The sequence below is a fragment of the Penicillium samsonianum genome, assembly GCF_028829775.1.
Source record: "Penicillium samsonianum strain IBT 33392 chromosome Unknown utg000001l_segment0_segment0, whole genome shotgun sequence".
Taxonomy (NCBI): Eukaryota; Fungi; Ascomycota; class Eurotiomycetes; order Eurotiales; family Aspergillaceae; genus Penicillium; species Penicillium samsonianum.
The window spans coordinates 4,122,333-4,138,566 of NW_026643259.1; the positions used below are offsets into that span (position 1 = coordinate 4,122,333).

The 16,234-nt window shown below is 48.1% G+C and overlaps 9 protein-coding genes across 9 annotated transcripts; 4 read left to right on the top strand and 5 right to left on the bottom strand.

Moving 5' to 3' along the window:
• Positions 1 to 93: 93 nt before the first annotated feature.
• Positions 94 to 364, top strand: N7471_001579 (uncharacterized protein; the record flags this gene model as incomplete). Its single annotated transcript, XM_057274300.1, has 3 exons — positions 94 to 147; positions 203 to 249; positions 313 to 364. The coding sequence occupies 3 exons, from the start codon at positions 94 to 96 to the stop codon at positions 362 to 364; spliced, it is 153 nt and encodes a 50-aa protein (XP_057142479.1).
• A 255-nt stretch (positions 365 to 619) lies between these two features.
• N7471_001580 (phosphatidylserine decarboxylase family protein) lies at positions 620 to 1,546 on the top strand (the record flags this gene model as incomplete). Its single annotated transcript, XM_057274301.1, has 2 exons — positions 620 to 1,003; positions 1,070 to 1,546. The coding sequence occupies 2 exons, from the start codon at positions 620 to 622 to the stop codon at positions 1,544 to 1,546; spliced, it is 861 nt and encodes a 286-aa protein (XP_057142480.1).
• Positions 1,547 to 3,210: 1,664 nt separating this feature from the next.
• Positions 3,211 to 5,997, bottom strand: N7471_001581 (Rad4 family protein; the record flags this gene model as incomplete). Its single annotated transcript, XM_057274302.1, has 1 exon — positions 3,211 to 5,997. One exon carries the CDS (start codon positions 5,995 to 5,997, stop codon positions 3,211 to 3,213), a length of 2,787 nt encoding a protein of 928 aa, XP_057142481.1.
• A 220-nt stretch (positions 5,998 to 6,217) lies between these two features.
• On the top strand, positions 6,218 to 6,738 carry N7471_001582 (CoA-binding protein; the record flags this gene model as incomplete). Its single annotated transcript, XM_057274303.1, has 2 exons — positions 6,218 to 6,305; positions 6,359 to 6,738. The coding sequence occupies 2 exons, from the start codon at positions 6,218 to 6,220 to the stop codon at positions 6,736 to 6,738; spliced, it is 468 nt and encodes a 155-aa protein (XP_057142482.1).
• A 213-nt stretch (positions 6,739 to 6,951) lies between these two features.
• On the top strand, positions 6,952 to 8,015 carry N7471_001583 (uncharacterized protein; the record flags this gene model as incomplete). Its single annotated transcript, XM_057274304.1, has 2 exons — positions 6,952 to 7,776; positions 7,866 to 8,015. The coding sequence occupies 2 exons, from the start codon at positions 6,952 to 6,954 to the stop codon at positions 8,013 to 8,015; spliced, it is 975 nt and encodes a 324-aa protein (XP_057142483.1).
• A 480-nt stretch (positions 8,016 to 8,495) lies between these two features.
• On the bottom strand, positions 8,496 to 10,356 carry N7471_001584 (uncharacterized protein; the record flags this gene model as incomplete). Its single annotated transcript, XM_057274305.1, has 8 exons — positions 8,496 to 8,762; positions 8,816 to 8,998; positions 9,075 to 9,182; positions 9,235 to 9,351; positions 9,421 to 9,852; positions 9,908 to 9,979; positions 10,041 to 10,133; positions 10,204 to 10,356. 8 exons carry the CDS (start codon positions 10,354 to 10,356, stop codon positions 8,496 to 8,498), a joined length of 1,425 nt encoding a protein of 474 aa, XP_057142484.1.
• Positions 10,357 to 10,750: 394 nt separating this feature from the next.
• Positions 10,751 to 11,032, bottom strand: N7471_001585 (uncharacterized protein; the record flags this gene model as incomplete). The annotated part of the gene is made up of 2 exons (XM_057274306.1): positions 10,751 to 11,002; positions 11,024 to 11,032. The coding sequence occupies 2 exons, from the start codon at positions 11,030 to 11,032 to the stop codon at positions 10,751 to 10,753; spliced, it is 261 nt and encodes an 86-aa protein (XP_057142485.1).
• Positions 11,033 to 12,680: 1,648 nt separating this feature from the next.
• Positions 12,681 to 14,004, bottom strand: N7471_001586 (uncharacterized protein; the record flags this gene model as incomplete). Its single annotated transcript, XM_057274307.1, has 4 exons — positions 12,681 to 13,098; positions 13,169 to 13,542; positions 13,613 to 13,732; positions 13,822 to 14,004. 4 exons carry the CDS (start codon positions 14,002 to 14,004, stop codon positions 12,681 to 12,683), a joined length of 1,095 nt encoding a protein of 364 aa, XP_057142486.1.
• An 829-nt stretch (positions 14,005 to 14,833) lies between these two features.
• Positions 14,834 to 15,931, bottom strand: N7471_001587 (cytochrome P450; the record flags this gene model as incomplete). Its single annotated transcript, XM_057274308.1, has 2 exons — positions 14,834 to 15,492; positions 15,544 to 15,931. 2 exons carry the CDS (start codon positions 15,929 to 15,931, stop codon positions 14,834 to 14,836), a joined length of 1,047 nt encoding a protein of 348 aa, XP_057142487.1.
• Positions 15,932 to 16,234: the final 303 nt, after the last annotated feature.

The window sequence follows — 16,234 nt, forward strand, 5'->3', positions numbered from 1 at the left end:
AATTTATATCTCATTCACCTGCTAAACCTGGGCCATCTTTCTCTATCAACGCGGTTTAAGATGAACTCAAGTAGGGCTTCTAGTGGCACGATCATGGTGCTTGGAGCACTATCAATTGCTTGGTTGGCCTACACTCTCTGGTCACAGGTTAGAAATCTATTTCTCAACGTAGAATGACTTTTGAAAACTGACTGTCTTCCAGGGTCGGCGTGATAATGATGACATTAGCCACCTAAGACTATTTGGAAGGTAAGTCCATTTCAGTACCAAACAAGCAAACAGTGCTACATACTAACTCAAACTACGGTGCAGGCTCAAAACAGGACGTTCCGTTGACGATGAGGACCCCGTCGCTTGGGTATAGGAAATTATCGCCGAGGCATCGGACAATCCTCAAGAGCTACATCCCATATTAAAGGAATTGGGCCATCTGATTGAAACCAACGATCGTGTTGGTTTACTCTTCCAATCCATGTTTCAGCAAAGCAACGCGACAAAATCCCATAGAACCCGGGATCGAGCGAAGATCAAGGATTATCACCACATGCTCTAGATTTTCAATCGAATCATCAGCCAAGCACCACCGTTTTATGATAAAGGTCAGCAGATTGGTTTACCAATGGCTGCTCTGCTTCGAGAATACCTGGGCACACCGAGTGGGTTTGCTGCATTCCTCGACCCAGAGGTCAACGCAATTTTCCGGAGAGTGCTTGATACGTGGGGTGACTTTTTACGGACACCAGAACCTGCTGCTACATTGGATGATCCATTGAAGGGCTGGTTCAGCAACTCAAGTCTGACGGCTTTGGCTGCTTCGGGAAATACAAATGGGACGACATATAAATTTCATGAGATATTCGATTGCAACCCGAGCGCCCCGTATCATGGGTTTCGATCATGGGACAATTTCTTCACTCGCAAATTCAGAGACGGCATGCGACCCATTGCAGCGGAGAACGACCATGACATTGTGATCAGTGCGTGCGAAGCCGAGCCAACTCAAGTGGCGAAAGATATAAAGGCACGGGACAGCTTCTAGATGAAGGGTCGAACGTATTCACTGGCTCAGATGCTGGGGAATGACTATGCGGGTGAATTTGTTGGCGGCACGATTTACCAGGGCCTTCTGAGCGCATTCAACTATCATCGGTGGCACGCTCCAGTATCGGGCACGGTCTTCAAGACCTACACAATCCAGGGGACTTATTATTCTACACCAAGAGCCATCAATGATGGCACGGGACGATTGTACGATTATCCGGCGTACAGTTCGGCTATGTCAACGCGATCGGTGGTATTCATCAATGCGGACAATCCCGCCATTGGCTTGATGGCATTTATTGCCATTGGAATGGTAGAAATATCGTCATGTGAGATCACAGTCAAAGAAGGACAGCATGTAAGGAAGGGAGATGAGATAGGGATGTTTCATTACGGGGGATCAACCCACTGTTTGATCTTTAAGAGGGGAGTCAATATCACCGGCTTCCCAGAGACAAAGGGGAATGTTGCTGTTCGCAGCCAGCTAGCCACTATCAGTCCTTAGTGTTAGTTTTTCCATGCCGAAGCTCTGTTAATCTTCGGCGAGGTTGTCTTGACAATACGGAGTACACCGCTGACAGTTCTTGCGGTGATCTGGAGCCCTTTATCGGAATAAATACTCATTCTCTACAACATTGGTAATGGATATTTGACTGGATTGGTAAAAGTTTCTTTTTTTTTGTCCTGGATTACACCGCACCTCTCGAATCCCACAGCCGATGATCTGCATTTCAGGTGAGCATATACTGCTCCACCTCTAGTTACACAGATCGGCTCTCTCACGATGTGTCAATTATTACGCAAGATCGACCATCTCTTTTAGATTCAGGAGCTGAAAAGTTTTCACCAAGTGCTGTCGTTAATAATTTACTGTAATGATTAATTCAATTTAGCAACATGATATAATGTCATGAATTCTCGTCTTTACTTGGCCGCCTATGGATATAATAGATGTTTACAGGTTGAATCTTTATTTGTACGACACTACGCCGACTTATTGTGTCTATCTCCACAATCTTGAACTATTTTCAGCTCCGCCACAACATAATTTGAGTTTTATATGTGCGACCTTCGGAGTCCACGTATTCAATGCATGTACTAGTTATGCACCTTTTATATATGTTGTAAAGTGATTCTCGAAATTGGCTTGACCAATGAACACTCATGTCCATTTGTGGAAACATCTTTGATAATTGGAAGAGGTTAATGGTGCACGTTGGCAAACACCTCGAAGACTTAGCTTTCGCAGCTTTAGCTTTGGCCAGCCAACATGGTGGCTTGGATGGCGGCGCCGCCCTCGAGCTGGCAGGCGTGAGCGGGAGACGCATTTACTATTAGATGGCACTTCATTTACAAACTGACACCAAGCGGAGGAACCTTCAAGGTGGTAGAGGTAGCTGCTAGAAACTCTAGGCTAAATTCGTAGACTGGGCCGTCCGAGGTGAAATCCGTAATGGAGCAACGAGAGAGAAGAGGAACGAAATATGGAGTATTGCGCCTCTGACTGCGGACAACCGCGTGAAACCACTGCTGTGAAACATGCAGTGTCCAACAGAATTTATTAAAATGAGAGAAAGCAAAGAGACTATTAATAAAATACGGAGATCTGACTTTATTCTGTTGAACGACCGTTTAGCGGAACTTGCAGAAGCTGTCTGGGATTGGCTTCGACTGAACTACAGTTCTACCGTATCTCGGTCATATAAGACCAGGCTGCAACTTGCAACCAATACATATGTATGTATCAATATCCTTCCCGGCGCCGGCATAGACAGTGGATATATAGAATCATGGTAATGAAAAGTCTTTGCATTTTCATAACGGTAGGATGGAAACCTAAGTAAATACTAGGGGAAAAAACTCAACCAAGCAAGACAAGCACAGAATAGTCGTCACTGACAGCTTAAGGCTCATCTAAGCTGAAAAGTATCCATGAATGTACGTACTAGTTATGTTGTATTCTAATACTTGAGAAATTTCTTAATGCTGTACATCATTATCATTATCGAAGAATTTTTTCTATAGATGTGGTTTTTGTCATAAATTTGCGAACCATTTTGCTCAGTGCAAGAGACAAGGTCAGCACAGTGTTAATCTTTGATAGTTAGTACTACATAGTAAAATACACAGCCTTCTTCCAGCCCCAGCCATGGTACATACATTCATTCCTTAACGACCTCGCGTTCGTCGTGTCGGGCGAGGTGCGTATTCAAGTTCTGAGCCTTCGCCCTGGCCATTATCCGCCTCGTTATCTGAACCCGAGGAGATAGACACAGGCGGAGAGTCTGCAGCAGGAGATCCAGATTCGAATGGCTCGTTGTCGTTGTCGTTGTCATCGGCATCAGTGTCAGACGGGCCTTCATGGCTCCGCTGCTGGTCATGGTGCTCGACAATCAACCCATCGTCTGCATCATGTTCATGACCAGGAAGAAGAAAGCCACCACCATGATCAATCGCGTTGTATGACGACTCCCGATCAGGCATTTCTTCCTCTTCATCATCATTATCATCATCATCTGATTCCTCCTTTGGTTTCTTCTTCTGCACAGCAAAAGGATTATGTGAATCGCGCTCCCGATCAGCATCCGGATCCCCACCCCCATACTCATCTCTCACCCGCTCCATAATCCGTAACCCAAACAAAAACTTCCTCCACGTCTGCAGAATCTTCTTCTCGGCCTTAAGCTCCTCCCTCTTCCTCTTCTCTGCAGCCTCAATCTTCCAAGCATCCCTAAGTAAACCCTCATTCTCAGCCGCAACAACAACACCCTGAATAACCGGCACAGCCATCTTCGACCCAAACTCGAACCCCGTCACTGCCTCCGCATAGTCAATTCCAAGCTTCTTACACACCCGCACGGTACCAGGTAAAGGGACATGTGCCGCGCCCGCGGGGACCATACTTGGAACAAAACAGTCGATATTACCATATTCGTTCTTGGGGATGCGGCCGTCCTGAATAGGCGGCGGGATGATGTACTCTGTCTGGTCGCGCGCGTACAGACCCTGCAGTGGTTTCTCGCCGGTCTGGCGGTGCAGTTCGTCAACTTCGCGTTTGCGTATGAGCGTCACGGCACGGATGGGTACGCGCTTGAGGGCTACGGCGCCCGGTTTTGTCTGGCGGCCTTCTTTGTGCCAGCTTTCGGCGGATAGGCATTTTAAAACGTCTGCTCGTCGGAAGACTGACTCTTCTTTGGCACGCGCGCCTTTTCCAGCGATGAAGGTTCGGACGGGTTCGGCGCCGGGGCGGAGGGCTTCTTCACGGCGGAGGAAGCGCTCTAAGACGAACTCGGTGGAGGTTCGGAGGCTTTGGAGGGTGTCAACTGTTTGGGTTGTTTTCTTCTTTTCGGGTTGGTTGGGTTGTAGATCTCGGGTTTCTTCGAGTTTGTCGACTGCTGTTTTGCTCTTGCGCGCTCGCTGATACCCGCGCATTACCATCCCAAACCAGTCGAAGGCGATGTAGTGCCCCTTTGCACCCACAGGTACTTTTTCCAGGGGTATTCGGAAACCCTTGGTTTTGCCGGGCCAGGTCCGCCGCCGGAGGTATCTTGTGGTGACCTCTTTAGCAGTACCATCTGACGAATGGGCGACAACGTAGCATATGACTTGCTTGGCCCGGTCTGCCTTTGCACCGCGTGGCTCGAAGTTTGCTTGTAGATCTGTATCCGCAAATGGCGCCACGGGGTTGGAAAGTACAAGCGGGTCGACAGATATAATCTCATTCGTGACGGGTGAGGCAACTTCGGTCCAGTAGATAGGAAATGGCAGATCCTTGTCAAACTGTTTGCGCTTGTTCTTCGCCGATACTTTATTTTCAGCTGCATCAGTCTCAGGCTCGGATCCTTCCGACTCCCCTTCATTCTCGGGGTCCCCATCCGCGTTGGGAGGTGTGGGAGGTGTATAGGTCTCTCCCTTGGTCCAGCCAAAGCCCAGCGGCTGTAGACTACCCACGAGTCTGGCCTCAATACCTAGACCACGAACGAGAGCCGTGAAAAGCTGTGCGCCGACGTCCCGCGAGCCCTGCATACTCTCGGCGGTCGCGCGGAACTCGTCGAGGTTGGCAATACGCTCACCATGGCGCTCTGGGTCATGTTCTTCCTCGCGAAATTCGGTGATTGCAGTTTCAAGAGCAGATACCGGTCGGTAGCCATACTTTCGCAGTCCTGGGGCCGTAATGCGAAATTGCCTCCTCCAGTATGCGACCAGCACCTTAATCAATGTAATGATTGGATCGCCACGGCTCATATCCGGCTGGCCTGGTTCCAGTCGCTCCGACTCATCGCTCCAGTCTTTATTCTTCTGGGCCTTTTTGCCCTTCTTCTTACCCTTGGGGGGTTCTGGTTTTGGCTCTGGGAGTTCTAGGCCCGATGCTATGCGCCATTTCTTGACTTCTTTGTGAATCCCTTCCGGTAGCTTTTTGCGCAGGATCTCATGGACTTTGGAATCATTGCTCCAGGCATTACGGATAGCGTTGTGGAAAAGTAAGCATTGGACATGCATACAGTGTGTCTGGATCCGAATTTGGCGTTCGATCTTACTAGGCCCTTTTTTACCATCCAGAAGATCAGACACGTGTGTCTCATTTTGATCCAGGGTCAATTCTAGGTCCTGTAGCTCCGGGGCTGCGATGGTAGGTGTAGTGGCGCTGGTTGTGTCGATCGCATCCTCCCAGTCAATATCCTCTTCTTCATCTTCGGATTCTTCGGACGCGTGAGGGGCATTGTCCTTATTGAGAAGACCTTCAGGTGCGTCGCTCAAGGAGTTGGAATCGGAGTCGGAGTCGGAGAGGTGGAACGGAGCTTGGGGAGCTTGGGGAGCTTGGGGAGCTTGGGGAGCTTGGGGAGCTTGGGGAGCTTGGGGAGCTTGGGGAGCTTGAGAACTATCGGGCCCCGCCTGGCGCTTGGCCGGGGGCGGGTCCTCAGAGGATACGCGCTTGCGGGGGAGGAAGGGTGGCATGCGAATAATGTGAAGATGTAAGTAATAAGTTGGGTCGCCGAATGTCGGAGATGGGAGATGGAAGGGAGATAAGTCGTCATCGGCCGAGGTTGCGCTTTACTTTTATTTCCTTTGCAACTTGCTATTACGTGGCTACCACTTATAACCTTACAAGCTATTTGACTCTTTGAAAAAAAAAGATAAATCAATTTATTCCATTCAAATTACCATTCAAATTATCATGGCAGCAGCAGTCAAGCGATTCTTTTCTTCCCCCCGCTTTGCGGTGGCGGGGGCTAGCAATGACACTCACAAGTTCGGATACAAGAGTAGGGGAACACTCACTTTGCTGTACACTGTATAGAGAACTAAATCATTACAGTCCTCGCCTGGTATCATCAACACTCCCTACCGGTGACACCGCTCAATCCCCGAGCAGCGCAGATCACTCTCCCCTCGCGTGCTTACGATACAGTCCCCTCGCCGGCCAGTTTGCCATCGCCGGCGCAAACTTCCCTCTCAGTGGTGACTCCCCCGGCTGTGACCCTCCAGGTGCTGCAGGAAGCGCACTCGGTGGGGATCCCTGCAGTTTGGTTACAGCCTGGTACCTTTAACGATCAAGTGCTGGAATACGCTCACAGTCACTTTGAGGCGGTGATTGCGGGAGATGGAGGACAAGGCGGCGAGGGATGGTGTGTGTTAGTTGATGGTGATGAGGGATTGGAGGCAGCTGGAGTACAATGGACCAGCCAGCGATTGTAATTTCAATATGGGAATCCATCTGGGATATATGAGAATGTCATGTAGGGGGTTTAAATAGTGAGACAAAGAGGTGTGACTTGTAAGAAACACTAATCTTGTCACGGCCAATATCCAACCTCTCGCTTTTTTTTTTTTTCTTCAGAGGTTCTTCTCTTTTTTCTCTGATTTTGATCTTTTGATCTTTTTTGTCTTACTCTCTTCTTTCTTTCAAAAATGCCCGACATGCACGCTGTCTTCAACTCTGCTTCACCACCTAAACTCGACCTCTCAAATGCGCCCTCTCAGCTATTCCAAGTCCCAGCCTCCACGGCTTCCACATCCCTCTACTCTCTCTCGGTCAGTCGCAAGCGACCTCGTCGTAACACAGAGAAACTTTCGTCGCATTTTGAGTCCAACTTCACCGGGTCCCCAATGATCCACCCCAACTACCGCTCGGTAAGCGGAGGCAATGATTTCCACGCTTCGGCCGAGCTAGATTACCGTCCGAACCGATACCGCGAATCCTTCCTCCCACCTTCCTTCGATTCCAGCGACGAGTCAGCAAACCTAGCAGACTACAACGGCAGTCGCAAGCGCAGCCGCCGCGACTCTTGTGTCATATCCGCAACCCCCGATGGCCCCAACACCACAACACCGACAGGCTGGGGCCGGACCGTGATCAAAGCCGTGAGCAAAGTCCTCGATCTATGCTGGACCGGCGCATTCCGAGGATTCTACGCAGGAGGAGGACAGGGCTACGACATGTCATCCAGCCCAGCAACAACCCTCGAATCCAGCTGGCAGCCCTCAACAAGCCCATCCACTGAGAAAGACATGTACAGCCCGAATACATATTACTCGACACCCGTACCCGGCCAATATCCAGACGACGAGATCGATCGAACCTGGGTTGTGGTACCCGAGAGTTCGGACCCATTCGTGGGCAGCAGCGAGCTTGCCAGCCCATCACTCCGCACACGACGTGCTTTCCAGGCGTCGAGTCCTCGCCGCAAATCTGCTGTGATGCCCCGGCTGGCTAAGCGAGTCGCTTATTCTTCTGTCGGACCCCACTCGCCTACTAAGGGACAGGGGGGCTGCCATCCCCTCGGTTGAGGGATACTCCTGCGTCTGCTGATATACAGCGACAGGCTGCTAAGATGCGCCGCAAGGAACGAGAAGAAGATGCCAGTATCCAGCGATTGAATAAGCAGTTGCAGGCGATGATCCGGGAAGGGAAGGAGGCGTTGGGAACGACGGTTATAGTGGACGACGTGGACATGTATGATGACTCCGATTAGGCTGGTCTTTGCCTTTCGGAGCTTGTTCCATCTCGAGTGGTGTGGCTGTATTTGATTTCATCGCGTGTAACGACCTGATACCCCCCAAGGGCGCTCTTTAACTGGGTGGTCCGGACCGGAAACCCCGGTTTTGATTTGACTACGACTTACGATTTCTGTGTTTTGGTTTCTTTGCGTGCGCTCCTTGCAGCTTCGTCTGCCTGTCTCATTACATAGCAGGTTCTTCCTGCAGGTTTTTGTGTCCAAACTTCAAAATTGCCTGTGTTTAATACACTGAAGCTTCAGTTTATCATTGACATTGAATCAAGGAAAACATTTGACATTGTTTGGAAGAATAAATAACAACTCAACAACACAGCGTAACCGATTGCGCACCCCCAATCTTGGTCGGCTAGTCCAACTAATTTCACAAAATCCTCATCATAATCTGTTCGACTGATAGAAATAAATAAAACACAAGGCAATTATCCCGCGTACAGCCTACACAGCACCAGAGCCCTTCTTCTGCTCACCAACAAGGCCGGGACCAGAGTGAGGACCAGCACCAGATGCAGGGTTGGGAGGACCCATAGTAGAACCATCACCGATCTTAGAGGGGGAGTTGGAACCGGGCTTGGGCATAGCACCTCCAGAAAGCATATTAGTGACTTTTCCCAGAGCACCACCCTCGAGTAGAACAGCGGTGAGGGTGGAACCCTGGATGGGGGCTTGCCCCCGGGCCTCGAGCTCTTTTTCGTCACGGCGCATCTGGACAAATGTTAGCTTGGTGGTTTGTTTCCCTGTTGGTGGGTTTCACGTACGGGGAAGAGGCCAACGCCGTGTTGGGAGTGGCCCTTGATGGCACCGAGGCCATTCTTGCCCATTAATTCGCCGAGGAGGCCGCCGGAGCTCGAGCTCTCCTTGCCTTTCTGGTTCTCGGCTCCCTTCTGGTTTCCCTGCTGGCCGTTGCTAGCCTTGGGGGCAGCGAGCTCATTACGGCGCATCTGTCGAGATATTAGTACAATCAGCTGGTGGGCGTTCTTATCCCGAGGCTTCCTCAATGCTGGTAGTACGACATACCCGCATGCCAGAGGCAGCGTCAATTCCAGACCCAACGGCTCCTTCAACGACATCGTCCACTAGATCCAGTTGCTCGAACTCGTCGCGCTTGTGGCTGCTGGAAATGGGCTATTTGGATTATTAGCACTTGTACACATACTAGTGTAGCCTAAGAACTTACACCACTGCTAGTCAAAGACTGCAGGATACCGAAGACACCCTTGGAATGGCCCGCCTGGCGGGTATCGAGATGCTTGGCAGGGGTCTCGATCTGCTGGTGAGAAGGTTTATCCTGATTCTGTGTCATGTCAGTTTTTTGTTTTCTAATTCTGGTGGCCGTTTGAATGGCTGGGAATACGTGTCATACCTTTCCGAGAAGACCTCCGACGATGGGAATGCTGCTGAGGCTGCTTTCAAGGTCACGCTTCCAGTCTTCGCCTCCGTTCTGGCCCTGGTTCTGGCCTTCGTTTTGACCCTCATTCTGACCATAGTTCTGGCCATAGTTCTGGCCCTTGTTCTGGCCTTCGTTTTGACCCTGATTCTGACCATAGTTCTGGCCGGCATTCTGACCAGCATTCTGGCCATAGTTCTGGCCCTGGTTCTGGCCTTCGTTTTGACCCTGATTCTGGCCTTCGTTTTGACCCTGGTTCTGACCATAGTTCTGGCCCTTGTTCTGGCCTTCATTTTGACCCTGGTTCTGACCAGCATTCTGACCATGGTTTTGACCTGCGTTCTGGCCATAGTTCTGACCGAAGCTTCGGCGCTTGTTCATGCCATTTTCACCGCCAGTGTGTGTGTGCTAGGATTCTGTTAACATCCCACCCCTTAAAATGACTGATGGGTGAAATACATACCTTCCCGAACAGCCCTCCGATGATTGGCAAGCCACTAATACCCTCTGTACCGATATTTCGGCGCTGGTTCTGCTATTTAGGGCATTTTGTTAGTATTTCTGTATTTGTATTCGAAAACAAAAGACAAACTTACGTTACCAATTAACTTTCCAATGATCGGAAGCCCGTCGATGATGTTGTGGTGCTGAGGCTGAGACTCATCGCGCTTGGCATCCTGCTCCTGCTTCTGTTGGTCGATTGCTGTTAGTCCCTTTCCTTTCTAGGACCTCGGCTTTCTTTAAACTAAAAGTACATACCCCTCCAAGCATAGGTCCAAGGATGGGAATATCCTGAATGAGGTTCTTGTGCTCAACTGAACCCTGCTTCTCAGCACGGCCAGTAAGCTGCGCAACAGGTGCCGCCAAGCTGACGGCCGCAAAAAGCGTAAGGGCGTAAGTAGTCTTGACCATTGTGTCGGCTGTGTAGACCTTTATCGTAAGTATCGAGCTGAAAGAAAGGAAGTGTCGACGAGCGACAAAGCTGGATGTGGAAAATTAAAAAAACAAGAAGGGGTGTTAACGAACGTCTGCGGGAATGCGAGTCACCTCGAGGGATTCCACACTTTCTTTAATATTTTCAGGACGGATCATCTTCGTGACATTCTATCATAACTGGGATATGAAGGGGCGTCGTTGCGTCTTGCTCCTCAGCTGCCTGTGCGGCGATATCAACCCCTCGCGGAGAATCCTAGTGGATTTTTTCGCTGCTCTGACAGGGTGGCTGAATTCTTTTCTCCTTCGACGGGAATGCACCAATGCTTGATCTCGACAAATTTCTCCGTTGATCATGGTTTCAACCTCCCTGCTATGCAAGGGATGATCCTGGCTGATCGTGGGAGACGATGTAGGGTCCGGGACCTGCGCTGCTGATGTTTCTTCCCTGGGTCTTTAATCCCGGGAGCTTCTTTTCGAGGAACTGATTGGTGTTGGGCAATACGCCCTCCTTAAGGGGTTGTTTGTTTGTTCCTGAGAGACGTCCTCCCACCTTGGGGTTCTCGTCTCCTGCTTGGGAGCTCGTAGATTTGTTTACGCCACTCGTAGTGGTCGCTCGAAACACCTGTACATATGCAACTCTTACCTCAAGCATCGGTTCGTATCTGCAGACAGCAATGTACGTACGTATAGTGTGTTGTTGACTACGCGTATGTAGGGTTACAGCAAATATGGAAATATGTAGTGCTCATTAATTTTCCCTGATAATGCCATTTTTTGATCAACTCATACACAAGGCGGCCAATTGGCCTAGTGGTAAGGCATCCGTTTCCGGTGCGGGAGATCGTAGGTTCGAATCCTGCATTGGTCGTTATCTTTTTGCTTTTTTTGCTTTTCTTTTCTATTCTAGCTATATCTATCTAACTGCTATGATGTACGTATTCCCTCCCTATCGACCGGGGCTTCTTTATCCTTTTTGTTGCTTATCCTTAAATATGGCGAGGTTTTGTATCTTTAGGCAGGCAATCCACACCCCTCAACCTTGGAAGAAGCTATTTGCTACATACATACCATTTTTTTTCTTGTCCATCATCATCCGAATGAATAAATTATTCATTCATCCAAGAAGTGAATGAATGTTTATTTAGAAGCATCCATTTTCATAATTGAGAACATGATCGATATCATATATATAATAAATAATAACTATTATTGGGCATGTTATATGTTGTATGTTTATTTCAGTTGGTTTCAAATCCATCCGGGTATCCGGGTAAGATATATCTATCCGCAGCTTGTTCTACCACAATAATCGTTAGTTACATGCAGGTAGCTCAAATATCAGGTTATTTTCACCACATGCATGGTATTATGTATGATCTTCTACTTTGTTTAACACCGTCCAGTCTTGGGTGTTTTTATTTCCACGCATATATGTATGTAAATCCGTCTGTTTGTCTGTTTCGCTACCTCTATCTAAATGGATGATGGCTACAAGCAAGCCCTAACTAACTAACCACATGTGATTATTCCCTCCGTTCACCCACCTATCTCATCACCAATCAGCTAATCACCAGCATACCGCCTCAAAAAATCAATCCATCTCCAGTAACAAATGCATATTTTGTTTAGGGGATAGAAAAGCAAAAAGTTAACGACCAATGCAGGATTCGAACCTACGATCTCCCGCACCGGAAACGGATGCCTTACCACTAGGCCAATTGGCCAACCACAATGAGTTGGGATGAAAAATATCACCGGCTGCTGTATATAAAGTGTAGGCTAATTTGCCAAATTGAGTATGTACCTGATTGTGTCCATGGTTTTGCTTTGTTTACGCCTTCTTATGTTTATCGAGTAAATTAGCAAAGAGAAACATAAACATTTCTCTCACCTAGCCTCGTTGTATACCACAATAAGGAATGCAAAGAAAGAAAGAAAGAAAGAAAGGAGGCAACAGGAATCTGTCCATATGCACAGAAATATCTTCGTGCTTGAGACATACATCTCCTGGCATATGATTTTGGCTCCAACGTTTTTTTAATTTTTAATTTTTAATTTTTTTGTATTCAATACATTGATACTCCAGACTCACTACAGAGCTCACAGATAGATATACTGGAATAGTTGGAAGCGCAAGCTATATACATTGGGCGGTCGATATTCCCCAGGCGAGGGCATTTATTACCGTACTTTGGGGGAATAGATAATAAAATGAACTTAATCGATCTCGAGTACCAGACCCGAAGTCTATATGTATGCATTTCAATATATAAGCCACAGATTTCTCGATATAAAACCCCTCAGGCCTGCCGCACGGGTGATCTATCGAGTCTTGCTGAACCTCGCGATGAATGAATCTCCCAATGTGAAGTGACCTGGATATTCCCAGGAGCAAGATAGCCCATCTTTGCCATGAATGGCTGAGTAAGAGTGACCAGAGGCATCTCTGGTTCCTCCAACCCCCTACCCGAAAGAACCGTCGTCTTCCAATACCTCGCAAAAGTTGGATCATATATAGATGTATGAGCTGAAGGTGGAGGCGCTGATATTCTGAAGATCCTTTGAATGGCTGGTTCTAGGGTTGGGAGGCAGGCAACAATTATTCCCAGAAGAGGCACGATACATGAAAGTATTGACTTCCTGGCAGAGCTGTGGGTTGGATCTTCTGGGTCGAGGTCGAACTCGATTTTCATGCGGACAGCAATAATTGCAGTGATTCTGGAGCATTGGTTAGCCATTAGGTCTGTACCATATATTTCTTGCGTATGATCATGGGTTGGTTACTCACGCCAGCCCTAGCACTTGGATACACACCAGTGCAGTCTTTCTAGTCTTCGATAAGGGCATGCCCCATATCAAAGGGATAGGAAGAATGACAACAAAGAAGCTGAGAATTGCCTCACCGGCATTGACACCGGTATGCAACATTTTGCGATCTCCGCAATGACCCAGAGTGTCGGGAAGCCATATTCTCTTTGGCGGGGTACAAAAAAATGCAGTTGCAAAGAAACCTGTAACCCAGAGAGCCGAGCATAGACCCATGATCACATATGCTAGCAAGGTAATAGCGCGTTGACCGAAGTTGTGCACATAATAGTTAAGAATTGACAACTGGATCAAGGCGATCACGGTGACCCAGAGAAGATCACCCGCATATGTAAGCTGATGGTCGGGTTAGTTTAATAAACACTAATCGACATGAATCAAATGGATGCAACTCATTGTAACCTACCTCATTGAATTGGATAAAAACTTCGGACCCTCCGACCTGGGCTACTTCGGTGGAATGCAGCCCCATTCCACACAGCACAACCATAATGATTTCTACCACATAGCGACCGATCATAAAGAACTATACATTTATAGTCAGCCTTGTCGAGATATTGCGGGGAACCGACAGCGCCACAGATTGAGAAGAAGCAATGAAATAGATAACCCTACCGTCGCAACTATAATCAACAAATCATTCAATTTCAGCGAAATCCACTGCAATCGTCGCGACCATAACCGTAGACCGACAGAAACAAAAACAATAGCCAAAAGGACCGACTGAACAGCGATGTCTACCTTTCCCAAGGTATTATGACCAAGGGAGTGAACGAGTGTGGCTGAGGGAGGCGCCATGAGGGAGAAGTTGACGCCGAAGAACCTCTTCGGAAGGAAGGATTTTGGTTTTAATTTTCTAGGACAACATCCGCAAAATATGAACACCCAGACGTGAAAATATTGGAGCCCAAGTAGCGCACGGGCGATTATCTCAAGACCAATGCCCTGCACACTACAACGAGTAAGATTGCCAGATTCCGAGCAAGGGCCTCTTGGAGACTTTGGTCTCTGTCGCACTGGCAAAACGTGGCAAAGTTTCTCGGATCTTGATCTTGATATGGCCGTTGCAAGATTCCTTTTTCTAGGATCTAAGATGCAAAAGTTTAATAACTATGTACTTTTTTATTTCAAATCTCGGTTTATCTACATGTGATAATAGTGCACATGGGGGATACTTTTAAAGATTTGATATTTTGACATAACCGAGTTCCCCAATTTATCTCTGACATCTGCGTTTCATGTTTCGAGACTAAAACATCCATGGCATCATACTTGACCCCCACTCGATCTTCCCGTGCGGCACGTGCGAGTCATCATTCATCCTCCACGGATTTGTTGATGCTCATGTCATTTTATAAATCCCGTAAGACTGGTGATTAAATGATTTTTGAAAATCCTTTTTGTGTGTTTCTTGACTGTGCGACTTCTATTTGGTGTTCGTATTGATCTCCCACGTCAAATGTTACTATCCGTGTGAGTTAACTTCGAAGCTTATATACCTAGCGTATTGGTACAAACAATAAGGATGCAAACAATGGTGGATGCACCATTGCCTCGACAGGAATAATATAAACCCATAATGAAATTAGAATTGTGCACCTTCAGTATATTGGCTGGGATCACGTCCTCAACGACAATTCTCGTCGCTCCTCGCGTTGCTACTTGGACGCAACTGAATCTTTGGCCCTTCCACCCTGGTTGTCATTCTATCATATAACTGGAATTCGCTGGGATCTCTACGCCCAGCTCGTTGTTGGGGACTTCCCATCCCAATTGTACCTTCATGTCCGTCAGCGAGCTTGAAGTCGAACGTCCATATGAAGAGTGCAATTGTGGTCTGAAGCTCTGAAATGGCCATTGATTGTCCAATACAGGCTCTGGGTCCCATGGAAAATGGTGTGAAGGCAGCATTTATTGGGCTCTCGTTGGTCGTCAACCACCGCTCTGGAAGGTATACATGGGGTTGAGGGAAATATTCTGGGCTGTGCTGAATCGCATAAATGGAGGTGCCCACAACACATCCCTCTGGGATCAAGTTTCCGTCGATCATCTCACCTCCCTCCTCAACCTCCCTGGGGGCAAACGTGCAAATTGGGGGTGATATTCGCAGTGACTCGTCGATACATGCATTGAGGTATTTGCACCCCTTTAACCTCTCGCCTGGTTGGATATCTGCGCTAGATTGAAAGGTAGTTCGGATTTCAGCTGCCAGAAGAGTGTAGGCATGCGGGTAGTGACTGAGGTAGAAAATTGTAGCGCATAAAGCACTTGAAAGGGTGTCAAATCCTTCGTGTGGAATGAGTTACCTGTCCACTTTGTAGTTTGTTCCGAACTCACCTGCAACAGACAGGAGTTGACACTCCGATTGGATTTCCTCAGTATTCAATTTCTCTCCAGAATGACCGTCACGATTGCACAGCAAATGGGAGAAAACGTCTCCACCGAGATCTTCAGGCCTGAGGCCATGTCGATCTTTCAAATTAGACTTGATATATCTGGTGAAGATACCATGGCGACGATTCACAACCCTGAATAGGAAACTTGTTAAATGTTCGGCGCAAGGAAGCTGCAGATTGTATAGTACTGCCACCCAGTCCAACGATCTTTCCGCCACCGGAAGCAAGGCCCGGTTCTTCGGCTTTCCCAGCAAGTTGGATCCTTTGCTGAAGACAAATTCAGTCATCAGATCGAATGTGAGATACGCGCACCACTCGGACATGTTCATGACTGGTCCCCAGGAAAGCTGGCCACCGGCATCCTCTTGGATTTCTGAGGGGTATAGTAAGTTGCAGAACTTCTGTACGTGATGCAATAATCTGGGTTCAAATCTTTTGATAGCCGTGTCCGTGAAACAGGTATTCAGCATTCGACGCCGACTTGCATGTATGAATTTGTCGGAGGTTGTGAGAATATTTGGAATTCCCTGGTCGAGGAATCTATAGTTAGGTGTCTTGTGAACCCTCCGTCGGATGCCGTAGATATCTTATTCAATTAGGAGCGCGCTCAACCGTAGAAGCTGGAAAAACCT